This window comes from Ahaetulla prasina, chromosome 2 (assembly GCF_028640845.1).
Source record: "Ahaetulla prasina isolate Xishuangbanna chromosome 2, ASM2864084v1, whole genome shotgun sequence".
Taxonomy (NCBI): Eukaryota; Metazoa; Chordata; class Lepidosauria; order Squamata; family Colubridae; genus Ahaetulla; species Ahaetulla prasina.
In genome coordinates this window covers 62,717,147-62,740,630 of record NC_080540.1, presented here as the reverse complement: position 1 = coordinate 62,740,630, position 23,484 = coordinate 62,717,147, and the positions used below count along the sequence as shown (strand labels likewise).

General features: G+C 35.7%; 1 protein-coding gene across 1 annotated transcript in view; it reads right to left on the bottom strand.

Annotated features, from left to right (window-relative positions):
• DNAH12 (dynein axonemal heavy chain 12) overlaps positions 1–23,484 on the bottom strand; it is a 106,215-nt gene that overhangs the window by 1,004 nt on the left and 81,727 nt on the right. The window contains exons 56-72 of the mRNA XM_058171890.1: positions 23,184–23,376; positions 22,369–22,561; positions 20,299–20,471; positions 19,741–19,881; positions 18,272–18,430; positions 17,316–17,460; positions 15,425–15,575; positions 13,307–13,560; positions 10,320–10,460; positions 9,620–9,757; positions 8,981–9,214; positions 8,438–8,626; positions 6,887–6,990; positions 6,428–6,632; positions 6,153–6,290; positions 4,202–4,293; positions 2,745–2,812 (exon numbers count right to left, since the gene is read on the bottom strand). Of these exons, the coding sequence (XP_058027873.1) occupies positions 2,745–2,812; positions 4,202–4,293; positions 6,153–6,290; positions 6,428–6,632; positions 6,887–6,990; positions 8,438–8,626; positions 8,981–9,214; positions 9,620–9,757; positions 10,320–10,460; positions 13,307–13,560; positions 15,425–15,575; positions 17,316–17,460; positions 18,272–18,430; positions 19,741–19,881; positions 20,299–20,471; positions 22,369–22,561; positions 23,184–23,376 (2,718 nt within the window). The remainder of the gene's footprint in view (positions 1–2,744; positions 2,813–4,201; positions 4,294–6,152; positions 6,291–6,427; positions 6,633–6,886; positions 6,991–8,437; positions 8,627–8,980; positions 9,215–9,619; positions 9,758–10,319; positions 10,461–13,306; positions 13,561–15,424; positions 15,576–17,315; positions 17,461–18,271; positions 18,431–19,740; positions 19,882–20,298; positions 20,472–22,368; positions 22,562–23,183; positions 23,377–23,484) is intronic.

The following is a 23,484-nucleotide window of genomic DNA, read 5'->3' as shown; positions in this document are numbered from 1 at the left end:
TTCTCTCTGACATCTTAGTTTTGAGTATGATGGGATTCCTGTTCATTAGCTACATGTTTAAAACATCCCTCTTTGACAGCAGCAATTTGAGAATAAAATAAAATTATAGTTAAAAACTGTTTAAGTTCAAACAAATACTAACATAAAAAGGGGAGTGGGAAAATGCCTTGATTTAGTGCCTAAAGTGCAACAGCAATGCTATCTGAGCACTTCCAGAGACACAGACTGAATTAACTGGCACCACCAAAAAGGATGAGTTTTAATTGCCTGCAATAAATATAATGCTTTCTATCTGAGATTGGATTGATTTTTATGGGAGGAAATATCTGGTCCAAAGTGATTTAGGGCTTTAGACATCAAAGCAATACATAAACTAGTACCTAGAAATAAATGTCAGTCATGCTGTCATTTGAGGTTTGTTTTTTATAATAATGATAAATATTTGGATCAATGAATCCTTGTCTAGAATCTTGATGTCATGTTACAAGAGAGATTTCTTGTAATAGTCAATGACCTTACATGCAATATATTAAAGGTAAAGGTAAAGGTTTCCTCTGCCCAGTCATGTCTGACTCTATGGGGTGATGCTCATTTCAGTTTCTTATCCAAGAGAGCCAGTGTTATCCAAAGATATTTCTGTAGTCATGTGGCCAGCATGAATATACACTGAGGCTGACAGAATGCTGTTCCCTTCCCACCAAAGTGGTACCTATTTATCTACTACTTGCACTTGCATGCTTTCGAACTGCTAGGTTGGCAGGAGCTGAAGTAAGTAATGGGAGCTCACCCTGCTGCATAGCGCTGGGGTCTTGAACTCGGGTTGTCAGCTAGAAAGCTCAGTATCTTTAACCACTGAGCCATTGCTCCCTTGCATGCAATATAGTAGAGTAATGTAAACAGCAAGTTTAAAATGCATATTGAAAAACTATGACAGGCCATAAATGACATATTAACATTTAAAAGTAGGAACCAATAGCCCTGCCAATTAACTGCATTTGATACTGAAAGACCATAATGAAACCTGTATAAATAGCTACACACAGTAGGTACATATAAAAGCTAATTTACAACAATTGACAGATTTAATGCATATCCACATGGTCTCCTATGGATCACTCCTATGAAACACTTACGTTGCAACAATGAATATTAGGGTCACACACATGCCATATGATATTCCTGTCCATCTCCCCATCATAGCCATGACACCGGTCAACTACAACCACCACCACCACACTGCTCACCTACATCACTGATCCACAAAGACAGTATGATGGAGGCTGCATTGAAGCAGCTTCTGCCACCCCACCACCGTGGATCAAGAGCTCCAGGTGATGTATGTGAAAGACAAGGAAATGGTGCAGAACTAACAATACTATAAAATTGCTTCTGCTAGAACCATATCTCACTACTACATAAAGGATAGCAATTGGTTCTTGTTTGTAGGAAAATTTTAGTGGGAAGGGAAATGAAAATAATCAGGGGTACCTCAGTACTTGTCATTCATTGGTTCCAGTAAGCATGATGACTACCAAAAATGATGGTACCAAACAATTTTTTCCCATAAGGAATAATGTAGTGAGTTACAAGCAGGGGTGAAATCTAAAAATTTTCCCTACCGGTTCTGTGGGCATGGCTTAATTGGTGGTTGTGGCTTGGTGGTCAGGTGACTGGGTGGGCATGGCCAATAACAATAAATAATAAAAATAATAAACAAAGTACACAAACAATAAGAGGTACCAAAAACCAACTTTCACACTTTACATACACACAAAACACAACACAACTGACTCACACACAATGTAAAAGCAGCTGCACTTCACCCAAAATGGGCCCTGCAACAAGCAGGAACTTCACACAGCCACAAGCAGCTCAAAAACCAACTTTCACACTTTACACATACACACAACACAACACAACTGACTCTCACACACACACACACACAAAATACCACATACAGCTTTGTGAGATTTTGTGTTTGTGTAGTTAGAGTGAAACACTACAGAAACACACCCAATCTCAGAAAGCTGCACAAATATTTTATTTTATTATTTTATTTTATTTATATATTTAGATAAAAACAGCTAAATTTAAAACTTCCTTAACTTTAAATTGTTATGTCTAAAATAAATAAAACTCTTAAAAAAAACCCAATTAACTATGAGATGGATTGCAGGCAGGCAGTTTCATTTGCTTCATTTGCAGCAGAAGCAAGGCCAGAATAGCAAGTGAGACCAAAAGAAGCAGGAAGCTGCCAAGTAAGCAAGTGGGGACCGGGCGATTGGGTGGGCATGGGGGGGGGCAGGGATTTGTTGCTAACGGTTCTCCAAACTACCCGCCCCTATCGCTACCGGCTAGCCCAATCTGGCCCGAACCGGAAGTATTTCACCTCTGGTTACAAGGCAGCCGAAACTGATGAGTTCTAGCTTGTACATTGAGTACCAAACAAACAATGAGAACTGGGAAATTTTCACATCAAAATGTGTTGAGTTCCAAATTCAATGAGTTTCAAAGCAGCTGAGTACTGAGGTACCATTGCATATAGAAAATGCATATAGAAATATAGTTTTGCTATGCTGGCTACAATACAATTTTTTGTATTGACAGCTAGGACATCTTGCTATGTAACTTAAACCTTGTAAAGTAATCAGTAATCTAACATTAAGGAATTGAATCCACTAATTTGTTGCAAGAGATACGGGATTGCACATTTTCAAATAATTATTTTCAAAAAATTCCCTTACCTGGTTTTATCCAAATAATGGGCATTATGTCAAAGAGAATTTTGGGATGTTGTTCACCTAGGAGCCCTCTGGTGAAAAAAAAAAGACAACTGTGGAAAACTAACATAGTATAGTTAAAAAGGATGAAGTTTTATGTAATATAACATATTTAGGAAAAAGAAGAAAACTATAGCTACTCCAGTCATCATAAATTTGATCTTCCACCATACATTAAGGATTAGTCCTTCAGCATAGAGTGGTTATGTTTAAGTTATTAGTGAATGCCCCTTCCTATTCAATTCAGTAATTGAATTCAATCCAACTCAGTAAGCTCAAACTGCCCAAGGAGCTGCTGATTCAGTTCTACAGAGGAATTATTGAGTCTGTCATTTGCACCTCTATAACTGTCTGGTTCGGTTCTGCAACCCAACAAGAAAAACACAGACTTCAGAGGATAATTAGAACTGCAGAAAAAATAATTGCTACCAACCTGCCTTCCATTGAGGACCTGTATACTGCACGAATCAAGAAGAGGGCCGTGAAAATATTTACAGACTCCTCGCATCCAGGACATAAACTGTTTCAACTCCTACCCTCAAAACGACGCTATAGAGCACTGCACACCAGAACAACTAGACACAAGAACAGTTTTTTCCCGAAGGCCATCACTCTGCTAAACAAATAATTCCATCAACACTGTCAAACTATTTACTAAATCTGAACTACTATTAATCTTCTCATAGTTCCCATCACCAATCTCTTTCCATTTATGACTGTATGACTATAACTTGTTGCTGGCAATCCTTATGATTTATATTGATATATTGACCATCAATTGTGTTGTAAATGTTGTACCTTGATGAACGTATCTTTTTTTTTTTATGTACACTGAGAGCATATGCACCAAGACAAATTCCTTGTGTGTCCAATCACACTTGGCCAATAAAAATTCTATTCTATTCTATTCAGTGGAGGGAAATGAGCTAAGCAAATATTAATACCGGTAGACAGATCATCCCAGTTAGAGAACATCCAAGTGAAGATGGGAGTACAGAAGAATGTCTTATTAGTTGTGAAGTGGTAAAGAAGTACATAAACCCAACTATCATTTGGAATATTTATTACTATTCCCATATTTTAAAAGAGAAATTTGCCTTTAAATCTATAGTATATATTACATCTCATGACTTTTATAAAACAATTTAATGCATTCCTGTTTTACAGTGACGTATCTCTGTTGAAAACATCTGGGTCATCACAGCTGGCAGCAAATAGTTCAGGTTTTCTGCATCATGCCAGTTGGTGGTTATCTAGCATTTTGCATCTCAGTGTGATGGCCCTGCTTTTACTCCTATTGATTTTGTTAAGAAAAGGGAATGTAAGATGTCAAGTTACAAAAATACGTTGAAAATTAGTGTTCAATGAAAGGTGGAGAAGCAATTTTACTACTGTATATGTGATATACATTTACTACTAACTTTGCTCTATCCCAGCGAGCTCCATCTAAAAATAGCCCATTGATGTAAACACCATCTTCTGGAGCAGTAGTTGAAGTATCCCTTGGAATAACCTGAACAAAATAAAAACAATAAATTATTGCTCTGTTATAACCTTTTGTTCATTTCAGATTGGAAATATGGCGATCTTTTTAGCAATATAATATAATTTTAGTACTAGCTTTTCCAATATGAAGTACTATATTTGGAGATTAAGGTAATGGTTCCGCCACACATGCATGCTAGTTGTTTCCGGCTCTAGGTGAAGTGCTCATCTCCTTTTCTAAACCGAAGAGCCAGCACTGTCCAAAGTCGTCTCCGTAGTCATGTGGCTAGTATGACTCAATGCTGAAGGCGCATGGAGCACTGTTACCTTCCCACCAAAGTGGTCCCTATTTTTCTACTTGCATTTCTTACGTGCTTTCGAACTGCTAGGTTGGCAGAAGCTGAGACAAGTAACGGGATCTCACCCTATTACATGGCGCTAGGGATCCGAACCGCTGAACTGCCGAACTTCTAATCGACAAGCTCAGCGGGTTAGCCACTGAGCCACCGCATCCCTATTTGGAGATTTGGAAATTACTCTTCTTTAAATTTCCTTTTTGTTCCATCCAGATCTTGATTTCTGTTGAGTGTAGCTGGATAAATTAATAATGAATAGCAGGAAATCCAAAGCAGGAAAAATGTTTCTTTTGACATGGCACAAGTATTTTTATTTTGCTTATCACCAGCTCCCTTAAAAAACACTGCCTTTAATGAGGTACATCCAAAGTGGTTACTAATCAATTGCAGGAAAACTCATGGCTTCTCTAACAAGCTTCTAATACATGCCGCAAGCATGCTGATTTTGGATTCTAAACTCCATTCCCACTTTGGATCAAAGCACCTACACATATATAACAATGAATTGTGTCTTTATTGCCTCCCAGGTCTTCACTAATTAAGTTAGATTGTTATTAAAATGGGAGAGTTCCAGTTGAGGAAAATGGCAATCTAGATGTCTCTGAAGAAGCAGAGATGACCAAGTGGCAAAGGCTGACAGGTCTGCATCACCCAATGAAAGCTCTGTAGTCAAAAAGAAAATGAGAGATTGTCCACTTAGGCTCCAGATACCAGAAAGGCAGAGATGGTGGAAGAGATAGGCGGGCGGGGGAATTTGAAGCAGAGTGAGCACGACATGGCAACAGAAGCATGAGCTCTTGGCCTAACAATGGTGTGATCCTGGCTTAATGACAATAACCAGGATTACTGGAACTGCCATTGCTAAGCAATACAGTCACTTAATGTTTTGCCTGATGACTACTTCACTTAGTGACCAAAATTCTGATCCCAGTTAGGATCTGTAAACAAGGACTACCAATATCTGGGAAGGAAACAAACTTCAAATTTTTTGAATGACTGAGCAGAAGATAAAAAGATACATCAAGTTCTCCACCACAACCTTGGCACCCACTTGCCTGTATGTTTGTGGCCCACCTGTATGCAATTTTAGCTATAGCTATTCCTTTAAGAGGAACTGAGCTGATTTCCTGCACAGTTTTTTTTCTCACTTCTTCCTGTTTTTCCAGGCTGCATTTATGCTTTCCTAATAGATGTTATGTACCTTCTCCAAGGCTATTTGCATATTTAAATATAGTGTGCAGCAGCTATTACAAAAAGATTAGAATGCCCTGGAAAGACAGGATGGAGTAAAAGGCAATCCAGATTGGCCTGCCTTATTTCTCTTAGCTTTGAAATAATCTGTTATGATGACAATAAAGTAGGATGCTAGTACTTATTGTAGTATCTGTTTCCTGCCTTCATCTACCTCGAAAGACTGAGGAATCAAAATAGGTACACATATGAATTAACACAGTTATCTATTGATACTCTTCGGAGTCTTTGCAAATTCCTATGTAATATGTAAAATTCAGCCTTTGCCACCTAATTTTACCTGAAACTCATATCCCAGGAGATCAATAGGAATAGTGTACTTCCTGGCATAATTCTGCATCCCTCCAGTTAAAAATGCTTGTGTGAAAAAGAATCCCGAGAGCCAAAACACACACGGTTTTCCAGAGTCATACCAGTCCTTGGAAAAGAAATAGAGGAATAATTTTGGTTTAGAAGCTTATTTTATATTAAAAAAAAACACCTATTGGCAAATTATTAACCATAGCAAATTATTTCACAATAATAAAATGATTAATTATATGCTTGTTGTTTTACCTGTAAGAATTTCAGTCTAGCTAGAAAATCTAGAATATAGCTTCCCAGTGGTTTCAGACTTGGGTATGAACGTTTAGCCCAGTTTTCTGCAACCTTCCCAATAAGAAGACTGGCGCAAAGGGCTTCTAATTCAGAATCCATCACAACCAATCCTTTAATCGCTTTCTTCAAATTTACCAGAGTTGTGCGTATGGTTCTTATTAAACTAAATGTACAAAAAATGTAGACACATAATTCAACTTGCAAATTTTATATAACCTACAAATAATTTTACATGTACAAATGATTATACTGTATTTCTCTATTCTCTAAAAAAAGGATAGCTATGACAGCTTTAAAACATATTTTTAATTTAACAGTTTCTACTGTAGGATTAGGAGATTTAAAATATATAATCCATGTGCATATCTGGAAAATTAAATGGAATATGTAAAAGTATAAAGAAAACAAAGCCCTTACTTGTTAAAACGTTCCATTTCTTGCACCAGAACAGTATTCATACTTTCTTCATATCTCACAGGATATTTAATAAGTGCTGCCTCAATATCATAATCTTTTGGAAGCTATAAAAGTTGATATATTTATTTTAATTCTGACAAATGTACATTTATTTTATGAATGTATTTATATAACCATAATAAATTAAGATAAGGCAAATACAAAGAATTCAAATTCCTATTGCAAAATTCCAATTGCTGTTACACAAATTCTACATTCTACATAGCACGTATTTATTTCAGTGAGAGAATGAGAAGATTATTTAAGGAGATTAAATATCTTTCAACAAAATCACATGAAATTATTTTCTTTCTTTTTTTCCCATTAAATTAAAATTAAGGGAACATTTTTTTACATTGTTGTGAATGGAGTCTACAAACCATATTAGTTTCATAATTCACATCTCCACAAATGATAGCTCTTTCTCTCATACAAAGAAGTTATTGATTTCTTTCTTTCTGTTTGAATTGTTGTGTTTTATTTATTTGAGTATAATGGAATTTGGCATTGAAGTTCAACTGTTGTTCATATTTCAAGTTACAGCAAATATGTCCCTACTGCAATAATACATATTTATATATTAATAAATGAGGTATATTTATTGAATATATTATAAATACCAAGTGCAGTTTTATATCTTTCCACATCTCTGAATAAGATTCAAGTTCGGTATAGGCAAATGTGAAAAACATTTATTTTTTAACATGGCATAATAGTGCCCCCTAAAGAATCTGTTAAGCATTTTGCTAGAAAGTCTAAATTGTGATACGGTAATTTATATTGTTTCCAAAAGCAACTATAATCTTTTTAACTGCAGCCAAAATAGTTAAAAATTAGTGTCTTTATCAGTCACTAGGTAATTAGGTATGCAGGTTCAACTTCCAGGTGATTTATTACATAGTTGGGTAGAGCCATCAGAAAGCCAGCACTCAATATTTGCTTAATTAAAGCAATAGACTCCACATTAGTGAGGAGTGGACTCTGCTCTGGTGATTCTTGCTTTTACATGATGCGTGCAAATCTTACGTTCTAGCTTCATTACTTGGATTTCAAGGGAACAATCTGGCCTTATTTTATCTGTTAAATGATCAATTCACTGTGTTCTTAACAATTTTCTGTAACACTTTAATTCCAAAATGTCTATGGAGATTCTCAGTAATCCAGGTCATGGTTGTCCCAAAGATGCTTTTTTTCAAGAGCAACTGGACTTTCTGGTTTTTCTTTGAAGACATTTTGCTGCTTCTTGGATGAGAAGTGAAACGTCTTCAAAGAAAAACCAGAAAGTTTAATTCCAAAGCATTTTTTCTTCATTTATTCTTTCTGATCCTCCAATGTTCACAACATGTTGCAACTGGGAAAGTTACAACTTTCAGAATATGCATCTTCTTTTGTCAGTATGCAGTTTTTGTATTTTAATAATTGAGAACTTTAAGCAATATAAATTATATTAGACTAACATCAGAAAAATAATTCTGAAGCAGTTATAGTATAATTTATTTCAATTCATGTTACCTTGTTAAGGATGTCATCTGCAATTTCATATAAAGTGCTGTCACCACCACTTTTAGACCCTCCTTGATTGCTTCCACCTTGTGTCAACAGAAGAGATTCAAAAATGATTTTGGTTTGCTGGAGATCCTTTGATATATCTACATTATCATGCAGTCCAAACACTTCTGGTTGCTGGCTAACAGGAAGATTCTAGATAATAAGACAAAATTAATTATTTAGGACTGAGGAAATATTAATCTAATCAATTAATTTCACTGTTTGGCAGATCATCTGAGAATTGAATAGCTCTGCAAATAATCAGCAGGAATTTTTCTTCTAGTGTAAAGGAAAAAAAAAAGATATATACTCAAACCAATACTATACCAGCATTCAGCATGCTGAACATTGTATATTTTTTAATTTGGATTTCATTTGGCACTATTTTCTATAAAGTAAAAAGATAATATATTACAGTTGTTTATAAACAGAAATGTGCTCAAGATTAATTTAGCTTGCTAAATGTTTTTTAAATATATGAACCTTGTAAAAACAGTAAAAACATACCTTAATAAATTCAATGTAATCATCGTAAGTGCCCCTTGGGGGAGCATAATAGTTGCCACTGGGAGAAAATTTATAATGTGAATTCTCCACTATATCTGTATTGTAAAAGTCAGCAAGCATAGTCAGTAGTAGACGTCTGTCCCAGTCATCTGTCACTCTTCCTCCATAGTTGCACTCACCCGTAAGGTAAGTTATTGCTTCAAATGGGATGTGTTCATACTCATTTATAAACAGCTGAAATTGTAAACAAAATACTCAGCAGTGGAGAACAATAATATTCAGGAGTTTTCTAAACTTTTCTAAATGTTTTGATCTGTTAAAAGCATATCAGCATTGCAAGACTGGACTATTTTTCCCAGCAGGGTTCTGGAATGCCCACTTCAAAGAACACTAAAGAAACATGGAAAAGTCACATTAATATTAATATATTTAACAGAACAATTCATGCTTCAAAAAAGTTTACTAGGTTTTTTAAAGCTTCTTTTGGTAAGGAAATATTAGGCATGAAATACAGACTGATATATCTGAGTTTCTTAGTAGTAGGGTCTACTCAAATATGAATTTAGAATGGAACCATCTTATTAACTTTTTGTTACAAAATCTTGTGTAGATTTTTGAAGAAACAATGAAGAGGTTTACCTGCAATTGTCTGACACTGATTCGCAAGTCTGATTCATTAAATCCATAAGGAATATTCCATCCCAGAGGTCCAAATTTTTTTCTCTCCTGTACTAGGGCGTGAAAAAAGCAAACTCCAAACAGCAGCTTCTCCCATCTCTTTTAGGAGGGAAAACACTCAGTTAACCCAGATGGAAATAAGACAAGGCAAACACAAGTGAAACATTCTGTGTTAGTGTGTACTGTGTGTCTACAAAATGTTTGGCTGGTAATAACATTCAAAAGTTGTTTGGGCCATAGAATGATATTTTCACTAACTCCAATGAGTTACCTTTTCCCAGCAGTACATTTTATTCAGGACCAAAATTTTATATTACTCTGCATCCTTTCAGAGGTTTGCCACTTGTCTAATTGCTGCTTGGCTAGGCAGCCCACATAGAGCATTTATTTTAATATTTTAATTGGATGAGAGAGTCTCCTTTATTATACAAGGATGAAGAACATAGCCTCCTTGAAGTTAACAATGAAATAATAAGAATTACCATTTTGTAGGACTATGGAACTAATGGATAAATTTTTTTGAAATTGTAGCAGAGGAAAAAGATAACAAGACAGGGAGATATCAGTAAGTATGTGCAGTTACACTTTAATATTTGGCAAGCAAAACTGTGTAATTTTGATAATTAATTATTTCTTTACTAATTTTTATGAAGAAAGTTACCTGCTCCTTTCCATGACACCCAGCAAAAAAGTCTGCATCAGAAATCGGATCAGAAAGGAAAGACTGAAGTAAATTTAGCCGGAGGCCTGTAGGAGGCTCATTTGTCATCTTCACACCATTCTGAAGGATGGTGACTGGAAACTAGGGAATGTAAGCATGGTAACTTTACTAACAGTTCTCTTTTTATATATTCTTTTAAATTATTCAGCATACACTATCTTTTTAAAATATTGTGCCTGGTGTTTTTTGCATCTTTACATCAATCAATGAATCAATCTAACAATCAAGTCATGAGGTTCAATAGTCTGTTTTCTTTTGATTTAAAAAAAATAATCATATATAATTCATTTATTGTCCTTCAGTACATCTATTTTTCATTGTGTACAAATCAATATATTAATCCTGAGAATTAGATTAATAACAATTTCAGTGTTAATTGACTCAGAGGAACCAGACAACAAATTTCATACACAATACATCTAATATTTTCCTCAGTCTTAGAGCCGTCCAAAATATATAGCAAGAACCATCTTCAGGATTCCTGTAGCCAAATTATTTAGGACTTTAAATATCAGTAGCAGCATTTGACCTGAATTAACTATTGCAGTTCTCTAAAGGATTTTTTTTTAATGAAGTACACTCTCTGTGTGCTAATAGAATATGTGTACTTCCTGGTTAGTGGGAAATGAGTAATGGTGTATTGGATATCAAGGTAAACTTTACATTAGAAATTCTAGCTTGTCAGAATAGCATTAATATGCTTTGGGCAAAAGAGAGCTTTGACTGTGCTTGGGTCCTAATGGCCAGAATTTACCAGAGTAACCAGCATTGTCTGGAGAATTAGCAGATACCACTGAGGTATCTAATCTTTCCTTCTCTAAATAAAAAGCAGGATGATATTTAGGGACGACTTCCGGTATCCAGCGGCAACGGACATCTGGAGGTGCCTCTCCTGCCTCCAGTGTCCGAATCCGGCCGCCTCCGAGGCCCTTAGGGGCCAGGTGTTCCGAAAAGGACACCTGCCGCACGGACGGCTCGCCAGGGGTCTCCCAGCCGATATACAGGACTGGGGGGACCGATGCTGGCGCGTCCTAGGCTCGGAGGGGTTCGGAGGCCTCAGGCCGCGGCCATTACTTTGGTCGCCGCCTGGGCCGCTGTGCCCGGTGACACCGGGGCTTTGGATTTATAATTGCAGCAGCCTGGTGGCGAACAGGGAACGGAGAAGAATTGAGGAAGGGAGAAGGGAAGGAGATATCGGCAAATGTGAGTGGAGTGCTCCGGAGTGCGGGGGGGTTTCTCTCCCCTGCGACTGGAAGGAGCACGAATCACTTTGGAGAGAGGAGAACTTAAAATAACAAGATTACCGGTTTTGTGGAGCTCTGGAGAAAGAGGTGATGGAGAAATTTAGGAGGGAGGGTTTGAGGCCCCCCCTCCCTCTGGGGAACAATGGTGGCGTCCAGCTTCCGCCTTCACTATGAGAATCTTGATGACATCACTTCCCTTCGGCTTCCTGGTTGACTAACTGTACTCTGGACTCGTTGCTCCTGTGAGTGCCCCCTGGTGGATCCGGAGGAAATTACAAGGATACTGTGCTTGCCTGAGGATTTTAAAAAATTTTTTTAAATGGCAAAAGGTCAGAGACCAACTGCTGGAGAAATGGAGAGAATTTTGGAAAAGTTATCTAATATGGACAAGAAACTGGATGAAATAAGAGCAGAAATTGTGACTATCCAAAAGGATTTAAAGGACACTCAACAAGTCTCAGCAGAAAACAAGCAGAAAGTGGAAGGTCTGGAGGATGAGATGCGGGCAGTGCAGAAAAGAGAGGAGACGACAGGCATTGCTGTGCTTGGACTACAGATGGATAAAATGTCTTATTTCCTTAGGTTTCAAAATCTGGAAGAAGTGGACCAAGAAGACTTGAGAGATGTTGTGACTAAGCTGTTGGGAGAATTTCTTGGGAGAGGTGTTGACTTTATGAATTGGGATGTGGATCGAGTTTATAGAGTTAATTCAAAATATGCACGCATGCATGCAGTTCCTAGAGAGGTTCATGTCAAATTTGTGAGAAGAGAGACGAGAGATGAAATTCTTAGAAAACATAGGAGTGGGGCACTGACTTATAGGGGCAGGGAGATAGCCATTCTGAGGCAGATTCCCAGACAGGTACGTGAAATGAGAAAGAAATATTACTTTTTGTCAAGCAAATTGTACCAGAAGGGAGTAGGCTTCAGATGGCTGATGCCAGAGGGATTGATGATTTTCCGGGAGGGCATTACGAAAAAAATCAGTACAATTGCGGAGGCTGCGGCCTACGTGGAGGAACACAAAGCCCTCCTGGAATTAGATGACCCAGGAGTTGAAGAAGGGGAGGTTATAGACCATGGGGCGGAGGCGGCTGCCGCTGTTGCGGCCCTGGAGTTGGGTCAGGCTGAACCCAGAGTTCTGAGATCCAAAACTAGGAAGTGACAATGATATTTGGTATTGTGTTGGTTTTCCTTATTCTCCTTTGTATGATATTCTGATTATTCTTGACCCTTCTTTATTGCGTATGTAAGATTGATAAACTTAGCTACTTCGTATCACCTGCTTGCCATATGGCTGTTGTATGTGTTTCAAATTTTGAGTAAAATTCTTATCTTGTATAAGAAAAATGAAAATTTACCATACCTGATATGTATTTGTATAAACCTTTTTTGACCAATAAAAACTTTTTGGAAAAAAAGCAGGATGATATTTATATTTATATTTTGTTTATTTGCACATCTTATCACATTTAAGCAGCTTAGGATCACCTCAAATCACAAGATGAGCAGCAAATAAATTTCATAATAAATAGATATTAAATATGAAAGCTTTGTTTATTAAAATCATGATGGGTTGCAGAGACTATCATTGGGGCTATCTGATGACAGCTATGAAATATTTATTTATTATAAAATACAACATTTTCATAAATATTAAGGTACATTTCACATTTGAAATACCTTAGGTGATGGATAACTAGTCAGCCAGAGTCTGAAAGAGGAATGGCAAGTTTCACTGTTAAACTCTTCACAGATTTTCTCTAGCATTGGCATCCAGGAAACAGCGAGATGGCAGTTTTGTAAACAAACCCATGTCCCTTCCTCCATTCCTTCTCTAATCATTTTTGTTGCTATTGGTCCTTGCCCTTGTCCCAAAGAAATGGACTGAAATTTATTTCCAACCATATTTTTGTCATTTGCAAATTTTAAAAGACCTGGCACAAAAACAGTAATATATTAATATTTGTCTGAAAATAATTATAAATCACACATCTAGAACTATTTGTAAGTCATGCCTTTTAGTTTACCAAGGCATTGTATTCAAAATCAGATTTGATAAATGCCTACATTTCATTTGTAGGTAAATGCCTACATTTCATTTGTAGGTAAATTTGTAGGTAAATTTGTAGGTAAAAGGTAAAGGTTCCCCTTGCACATATGTGCTAGTTGTTCCCGACTCTAGGGGGAACTAGCTCATCTCCGTTTCAAAGCTGAAGAGCCAGCACTGTCCGAAGACATCTCCGTGGTCATGTGGCCGGAATGACTAAATGCCAAAGGCGCATGGAACACTGTTACCTTCCCATCAAAGGTAGTCCCTATTTTTCTACTTGCATTTTTACATGCTTTCAAACTGCTAGGTTGGCAGAAGCTGGGACAAGTAACGGGAGCTCACCCCGTTATGCGGCACAAGGGATTAGAATCGCTTAACTGCAGACCTTTTGACTGACAAGCACAGCTTCTTAGCCACTGAGCTACTGCATCCCTTTTCATTTGTACGTATGAGATATGAATTGATTAATTGACAATTTATGTACACCAAGACACAAATAATTGCATGCTCATAATTTGGAAATATGTCCTAATGTTCCCTTTGATTGTATCCAGTTCATATGGTTACTTCATGCTTATACTTATATATACTGTTGTGTTTGACAAACAAATAAATAAATCATCAAAGAAGATAGTAACATTACTAGTATATTATGTGTATTATATCCTAGAACTACTTCTGCTCGTAATATCTAAAACTGAAAATTCTGAGGCTGAGTCACATTCTAATCTCTTTAGCTTGTGAAAAACACTGTTTTTATTATTTTTCAAGAAGATAATGAGGAAAAAGCCAACCTCTGAGAGAAAATAATTCAAGAGTGAGGAGGCTAGAACCAAGAAATTCTGCTTCTGGATTCCTGCCCCTTTAACATTTTCTGGGGAAGAATCTGCAGCATCTCTCTTGGCTTGCAGATTCAACCTGAAGCAGGCAGCCCCAAAGATGTAGAACAGGGGTCCCCAAACCTCAGGCCATAGATGGATACTGGTCTGCAGCCTGTTAGGAACTGGGTCACACAGATGAAGGTGAGTGGTGGGCAAGTTAGCCAAACCGAAACCATCCCACTCCCCTGGGTTCATGGAAAAATTGTCTTCCACGAAACAGTTCCCTGGTGCCAAAAAGGTTGGGGACTCTAATGTAGAATACCCAAGTTATAAAGAGCATTATAGGTGAAAAATAGCATCTTAAATTGGGCCCAGAAACCCACTGGTAGCCAATGCGATAAAGGTTTGAGCTATCTTTGCTCAGATTCTGGTTCAGGAAGGTTTCAACTATGCTAAAACTGCTCAACTTAACATACAAGTCCTGACAAATATTTGCTTGTAGAGCAGGACATCTGACCTTTATCAAGTGCCTTCAGAGGATTATTGCCTTCCTCCTCTCTTGCTCTGGCTAATGCATCAGTAATATGTAATAGATTATGTTTTGTGATGACAACTGATTTTAGAAGAGTCACAAACAAAAATAAATGAAGATTGCAAATAAAGCAAATGGGACAGCAAAATAAAGGCCATTTGTCTCTCCAACTCTCAATGTCCCCATTCCTAGGAATGTTTTAAAAATGTATTTTCTCTACATTTTAATGGTTTTATATTAACATAAAACACAAACTCAACTTGATGGACAATAAACCAAAGGTTGCATTACTAAATGTTATATTTGAAAGATATTCAGAAACTTCACATAAAAAATCTCAAACTAACAGAAGCTTTTGTAAGGAAAAAAACTCCACATATAATGAGTGAACTTACTTGCCATAGGATCTGCTCCAGGAGAAAGCACAAAGATTAAAGGGATTGAAGAATTTGAATCTAAGTAACTTTTTGTTAGATCAAAAGGAGGTGGCTCAACAAATTTCTTTCCAAGTTTATCAGTCACAAAGGTTGTTATAGCTGGTGTAATCTGTTTTCAAATAAAAATTGTGAGCAAACAGGATTTGCTATAAATTACTGAGTTTTATTTCAAGGCAGCTTAACTGGTAAATATTTAATAATTTAAATATTTAATAATTCAAACAAATCTAAATATTGTGGTAAACTGTTGCAGTGATCCAAAAGGTTTACATTTTGGCAGGCTTGTTTTTTCTACATATTTTAGGAATGTATTTTAAACTGTTAGTTTTATAAGCAGTAATACTGTTTTCTTTCTTTCTTATTTTAAAATGAAATGTGATTTCAAGAGTCTTGAATTAAAAAGCTAAACAACTAAAACCAGAAGACTTTATTTCAATATATATATAGTGTATGGAATGTTGGAATAGAATAGAATAGAATTTTTTATTGGCCAAATGTGATTGGCCAAGTGTGATTGGACCATTTGTCTTGGTGCATATGCTCTCAGTGTACATAAAAGAAAAAATACGTTCATCAAGGTACAACATTTACAACACAATTGATGGTCAATATATCAATATAAATCATAAGGATTGCCAGCAACAAAGTTACAGTCATACAGTCATAAGTGGAAAGAGATTGATGATGGGAACGATGAGAAGATTAATAGTAGTGCAGATTTAGTAAATAGTTTGACTGTGTTGATGGAATTATTTGTTTAGCAGAGTGATGGCCTTCGGGAAAAAACTGTTTCTGTGTCTAGTTGTTCTGGTGTGCAGTGCTCTATAGCGTTGTTTTGAGGGTAGGAGTTGAAACAGTTTATGTCCTGGATGTGAGGGATCTGTAAATATTTTCACGGCCCTCTTCTTGATTCATGCAGTATACAGGTCCTCAATGGAAGGCAGGTTGGTAGCAATTATTTTTTCTGCAGTTCTAATTATCCTCCGAAGTCTGTGTCTTTCTTGTTGGGTTGCAGAACCGAACTGGACAGTTATAGAGGTGCAAATGACAGACTCAATAATTCCTCTGTAGAACTGAATCAGCAGCTCCTTGGGCAGGTTGAGCTTACTGAGTTAGCGCAGAAAGAACATTCTTTCTTGTCCTTTTTTGATGACTTTTTGATGTTAGCTGTCCATTTTAGATCTTGCGATATGATAGAACCTAGAAATTTAAAGGTTTCTACTGTTGATACTGTGTTGTCTAGTATTGTGAGAGGTGGAAGTATGGAAGGAAACAGGTGTGCTATTACATTTGCTTAACTCTTCACTTTGTAGAAATAAAATATATAGTTGATTTCACATTTGCTTACCTGTAATCCATGACAATCTAATATTATTGTAATAACTTATCACCGGGTATAATAAGGAGGTTCAGTTTCTCTTTGAATTCAATTTGAAAATGATTTTTTGACTTCTTTGACTCTTTGAAATTAATGGGATTTTGGGGCAGCTATCAGTGTCAAAACTAAATCTGACTTTGAATAGTCTTTTAATAATATTGGAGCAATTCAATTCTAAAAACTTTTGCAAAATTTGAAAATCCATCAAAAAGATAACTTCTTGGTAGCTTAGTCAGCTAAAGCATTTGTTATTCCATGCATTTGTTGAAATGCTATTGGTGCTTCTGAGATTTTACATTGATGAGATGATTATTTTTTTGCATTTTGTATTTGTACTGTTAGCTGTTTTGAATGTTTACAGTTAGCAAAATGCAAGATAGACATAAAATAAATGGAATTATGTTTAGGAACGCAAACAACAGCTACTTAATTAACTGCCAATAGAAATTATGTTACATAAATCATCTTTACCTTGTCAGGTCTCAAGCATCGGAGAATAATCATTTTCTTTATTTCATTTAAGTCTGTATTCCATGGTATAGGTAAAGGAACTGTTTGGGGTTCTTTACTATCATAAATGCTACGCCATTCATTGGATTGTGAAGTCACATGATTCCTACAACAATAAAATAAACTTGAAAGATTTAGATTTCAATTTTATACAAGAATAAAACTCTTCTTGATGTTCTTCTAGAATAAGAATGGTGAGGCCCAGTTCATTTGGCAAGAAGTGGCATAATACCTTCTAAGTTTATTTTGGGAATAATATAATTTAACATCTCTTTGCCATCATGCTTCCAAAATGATTGTGTTCTTCCACGGATACTGTATTTTTTTACTGGATTTTTTTCATGGTAGAAGAGTGTCATTGGAGAGGGGTTATTATATTCTGTTTCTCACTTTCTGAGGGAACCAAGTATTTATAAAAATTAAATAATAATATTATGTCACATGTAAGTTAGTTATATTTCCAGAGCTTCATCCTTATTCACAGAAAGATAGTTTTCTCAGAAAGCACTTGAAAATTTGTCTTTGATCTTATTGTATCCTTTTCTTTGAACTTTATTCTCTCCTCTGCCTCTTCAGTTTTTCAAAGCTTTCTGCCTTTTCCCCTCCAGAAAGTGTACAGTTTACTCTTTACTGCATGATCCCAATGCGACATACCCAATGGTATTTCTTCACATAAAAAAGTGGGCCATTTGTGACCTTGAATGCTACGTGAAGGCCTGAAATCCATTTTACATTTTTTTCAGCAAAGACAGCGAGCAACAATTGTTTTATTGAAATCTCAGAGAAGAATCTGGGTGAGGTGGAAAGCAAAGCTACCCATTTTGCGTGTTGATTTGCAAAAGACATAGTATGACTTCTATATTAGAAAATGCTTATCCCTCCCCCCCAAAAACAATGATAAACAAGTTGCTATGTACCGTAATCCTTTAAAAGCAGGCATATCACTTGCACGACATATTTCATCCCAGCTTTTATCTTGTAACCAAGATGGATCAGGGTTCTTGAATTTGCTCTTGAGACCAACCCCTCCAGTTAATAAAAACATAAACTCCTGATGTTCAATTTCTTTCCTAGCCCTGTTTTAAAAAACAACCAAATACAATTTAAGCAACACACTATTATTTTAGGTTAAAATGCAATTGGTCTATTTATATATCAACTAGAAACCAGAATTCACTAGCCATAATTGTCACTAAACTTCACTATGAGTAGTCCTCGACTTACAACCATTCATTTAGTGACCATTCAAAGTTACAACAGCACTGAAAAAAGTGACTTATGACAGTTTTTCACACTTACAGCTGTTGCAGCATCCCCACGGTCAAATGATCAAAATTTGGGATTCTTGGCAACTAGTTCATATTTATGACTGACCCAGGGTCATGTGATTATCTTTGGCGACCTTCTGACAAGCAAAGTCAATGGGGAAGTCAGATTTACTTAACAACCGTATTACTAATTTAATAACTTCTGAGATTCACTTAAAAACTGTGGCAAGAAAGGTCATAAAATGGGGCAAAACTTACTTAACAATGTCTCGCTTAGCAACAGATGTTTTGGGCTCAACTGTGGCTGTAAATCAAGGACTACCTATACCATTAATCCCCAGATGGCTTCAATGACTCTCAAAGTGTTAATGACTAGATAACTGAAAAGAGTATAAATCCTTCCTTCCCCACCAGTTAATTAGAACTGAAGAAACTTCTCAGAGAAGCCAAAGATCTTCAATTTGATTAAATAAAAATTTGATTAAATAAATAAATTCAAGAAAAATCAAGAAAGTCCAGCTGCCATTTGAAAAAAAGCAACTTTGGGATGACCATGACCTGGATCACTAAGAACCTCCATAGACATTTTACCATTTAAGTGATTAGAGATCCTTTGACAATGAAGATTTCATGGGGGGAGAACCCAAATACCATGTTGAAATACTATATGTGAGAAGACTGACTTGTGCAAGGATTGCATGGCATGAACATGTCAGAGTGTATGCAGGCTTTGAGTGTGATCCTGCAATACCAGTAGTGGGCTTGAAAACCCAAAAATCCCAACAAAGATTCCAACAAGAAAAACTGATGAGGCAATGTTGAAAGACTACATGACTATAGAAGGGATGAAACATAGACTGGAAACAAACTGAAAATATTTAGATAAATGATATATTTCATAAAATATTTAATGAGACTGAATTACTAAACCTCATCTCAATTTAATTCCAGTTCAATTTATTCTGGTGTGCAGATGCATTTTAACAGCTTCTTTGCATCAGTGATTGGCAAGGGCAAACATGCCACTACTTGAAATACAACATTTCCTAATATTTAAGATGCTACAAGATAAATAATTAACACTCTCTTAACTTATTAAAAATTCTAGAATCTCTTACATCAGAAGATTACAGCAGAGTAAAAATGAAAACAGCAACTTATCCTTCTCAAAAAGGGAGCGACAAACATTGCAATACAAGTTGTATGTGAAATGGTCATTTAGATACCGTAGCCTTTTTTCCAAAATTTTAGACTTGTTGCTGTTAAAAATAGAAACACGTATTTAGAAAGTGCACATCCATTAAATAAAATATTGTTATACATTTTTATATATTATTTAACTGGAACATATTGCAATATCTACAATATGTGCACCTGACTAGGCATATGTAATTACAAAATAAAAGCAAACCAAAAAAGGAGAAAAAAAATCTTGATTTCTTAAGAAGGTCTGGTGTTATTATTTATCTATAACTTGAAATGATTTTTTAATTAATTTTTTATACTGCCCATTTCCCTTATAAAGCAAATCTGGGCGTCTTACAGATTATAGATGTTTAAATACAAACAAACAGAAAAACAACTATTTTCAGGAAAAAAATGTACTTGAAACTATAAATAGACTTAAAACAGGCATATTTTGAAAAATGAAATACTTGAACACAATTACTACTTACCTGTCATGAATAGAGTTGATATAAAGGTTTACAAACCAACTGAGAGAATATTGATACATTGGGTCTATATTAGCCAGATCAGCAATACTAAAAAACAATATAGATGAATGCTTTGCAATGGGTCTGTAACCTTCTCGAGACTGTGCTATTTTAATTTCAGTTTTTTCTGCAATCTAAAGAAAATACATTCCTTAGTCATCAGCATAAAATCTAAGCATCAAACAAAGCCTTTTCTTTCCACAGTGTTTCTTTCATTATACCATCACAATTTTTTTTAAAATTTGCATTTATATCCCGCCCTTCTCCAAAGACTCAGGGCGGCTTACACTATGTTAAGCAATAGTCTTTATCCATTTGTATATTATATACAAAGTCAACTTATTGCCCCCAACAATCTGGGTCCTCATTTTACCTACCTTATAGAGGATGGAAGGCTGAGTCAACCTTGGGCCTGGTGGGACTTGAACCTGCAGTAATTGCAAGCAGCTGTGCCCTGTGACCAGTGCCCTGTTAATTAGCTGCTGTAGCAAGTCCTATGATTAGATTTGTGTGTTTGTATAAAACATGAATACCCACACAGAATCAGAAATCAGAAAAAGTTGACAACTTTCTAGTATATTACAAATGTTCTAGCTATTTTATGCTAGCTTATTTGTAAAGCTGACAACATCACTATCTTTTGAGGTTTAAGGCTAAAAGTCAAAGAGATAGTTCAAAGATAAACAGCAATTCAACCAAAGAGGAAAACTATTTAAATAAAGATGGACAACCACTTAGATGTTCTTTTCAGAAAAGCATTGTCCTGTTTCTACCAGCTCCCCTGATTCCTAAAAACACTTTCTTTTAATAAATGCTTGTAATTGGGAAAGGGTGGATGCAACAGGATATTCAAAAGAAAATGTCTTTTTCAACCTTTCATCCTTTCTTTCCTTCCATCATCCAAGTTAGTAATGTGACAGCATATTGCAAATTTTTAGTATGACAATTCCAATATTTTTTCCACAAACACCCTATTAGTTGAAATGCTGATATTAGCACTAAAGATAGAGTCCAGTTCAATAACTAGGGATAGAGAAGAGAGAAATTAAAATTCTGATATTTTTAAACACTGGCTTTTCTTGTGTGTTGAGTTTTATAAGTCCCTTATGTCTGATTCCAAGTTTAAGCATTGATGTTTTTCCCCCTTACATATCTGATTCTTATCTGCCTGTAATGCAAGTTACTGCATTTTTCTTGGCAAGGTTTTTCAGAAGGGATTTGTCTCTGTATCCTGACTAAGGTTAAGAAAGCTTGACTGGCCCAAGGTCACCCAGTTGAGCCCACAGCGGAATTAGAACTCATGATCTCACGGTTTCTAGCCTGATGTCTTAATCACTACACCAAACTGGGTCTCCATAGAAAAATTTACCAGCATATATCATTTCAAATAATAATCAGTGTGCCACAAGATACTTCCCCTAATTATTGCACATAGAGTGATAACTGAAATACCCTAAGCAAGGGCCCAATGTGAGGGTAAAAATAACAAAAGAAAAGACAGCACTCTCTTACACAGAGAGAGAGAGAGAGAGAGAGAAAACAGGCTCAAAAGTTTGCTTCTGGTATACCATTTCTTTGACCTTCCCACTTTCTTCCCACCCGACTAGTGTTCCTTGCTACTTTGCAGACCCCTTGGAGGCCAGCCAAGTCATATTTTGCTTGAAACTATTCTTACTGTCCTTCTGAACTACATCATATCTGAACTACAAAAAATCTTGGGAATATTTACTGCTCATCTGAATATTTACTGCTCATCTGATTTTGCAGCCCCTATATAGTAACCCTATGGGAAAGGATGGAAAAATACAACAGATTAAGGTAAACAAAATATAAATTGACCAGCTGGTGCAGGTGATCAAAGGGTGTTCCTAATTAGGTCATCCTAATTTTAATGTCTAGCTGGCTTAATTGCACACAGAATGCTACTGTTATTACAGCATTGCTGTGTACCACTAGACCTATGTTAAGCTTTGGGATCAACACATTAATCATTATATATAGCTATTATTTGCAAAATCTGAGGTTGCTTACCTGCTGCTTCTTTGTAATTTCATTAGACATTATTTTTGCTGAATCCAAGATGGTAATTGCACTTTCATCTTCTAAAATATTACCTTCAGAAGACTGCAATGTTTCTAAAATTTTATTTTCTATATCTTTTAGTTGTTTCTTATTGGCAGCTGATTGGAGGATAAGAGCATTTCGTTCTTCCTCTAATTCTGGCCTAAAATGACAAAAACCCTTTTTTATTAGTGGATTTTTTTGAGATTTTTTTTGTTCTTTTTATGTCAATGTGTTGTTGGACACAATTATGTATAAATATCTCTTTTAAAAATTTATACAATGTAAAATATTCTCTTTTGATCTTCATTATTGGATTAAATGATTCTATAAAACTATTAGTAGATTCATGCATGTTTTTTCATATCCTATTTAGTTCAATCAACCTATGAAAGTTAGGACAGACTCGATACAGGCATACGGGCAATTGCAAGGGGCATGTTATTATAGTTTCAATACACTGAAGTCTTCTTCTTCCTGTAATTAAATCACCTTAGTATTTCAAATATAGAACATTGATGAAGATTTATTCTATTACTTCATACTTATTGTACAAAGAAGAATGTACACTTCAGTCCACAAGTTGATACCTACTTCCCTTATTTTTTAATTAAAAAAATTAAATTTGGTCTCTCTGAAAAATCTGTACCTGTTACTTAATTACCCTTGCATGCGCATATGTACATGTATATACTTATATGCATGTTCAATCATTCTTCCTGAATTAGAATGAAACTGAATTTTATTTATGAATTAAACCTCCTGAGGAAAACCCAAACGCTTACCTTTCCTTGGCAACAACTATGCCTAAAAGTTGATCTTCTAGTCCTTCTGGAGTAATCATGAAATTTAGCAAAGAAACTTTTGTTGCCAATTCAGGTAAATAATGCGGATTCCTTAATTTGGTGGTAATATAAAATTTGAAATCAAAAGAATATTCAATTATTGTTTCACCAAGTCGAATGCAATCCATGCCTCCTAGTGTTAAAGAAAACAAAGTATTTCATATATTTGTTATATTTATTTTTATTTTTTTATTTATTTATTTTGTCACACAGTATATATAAGCGTAAGCATGAAATAACT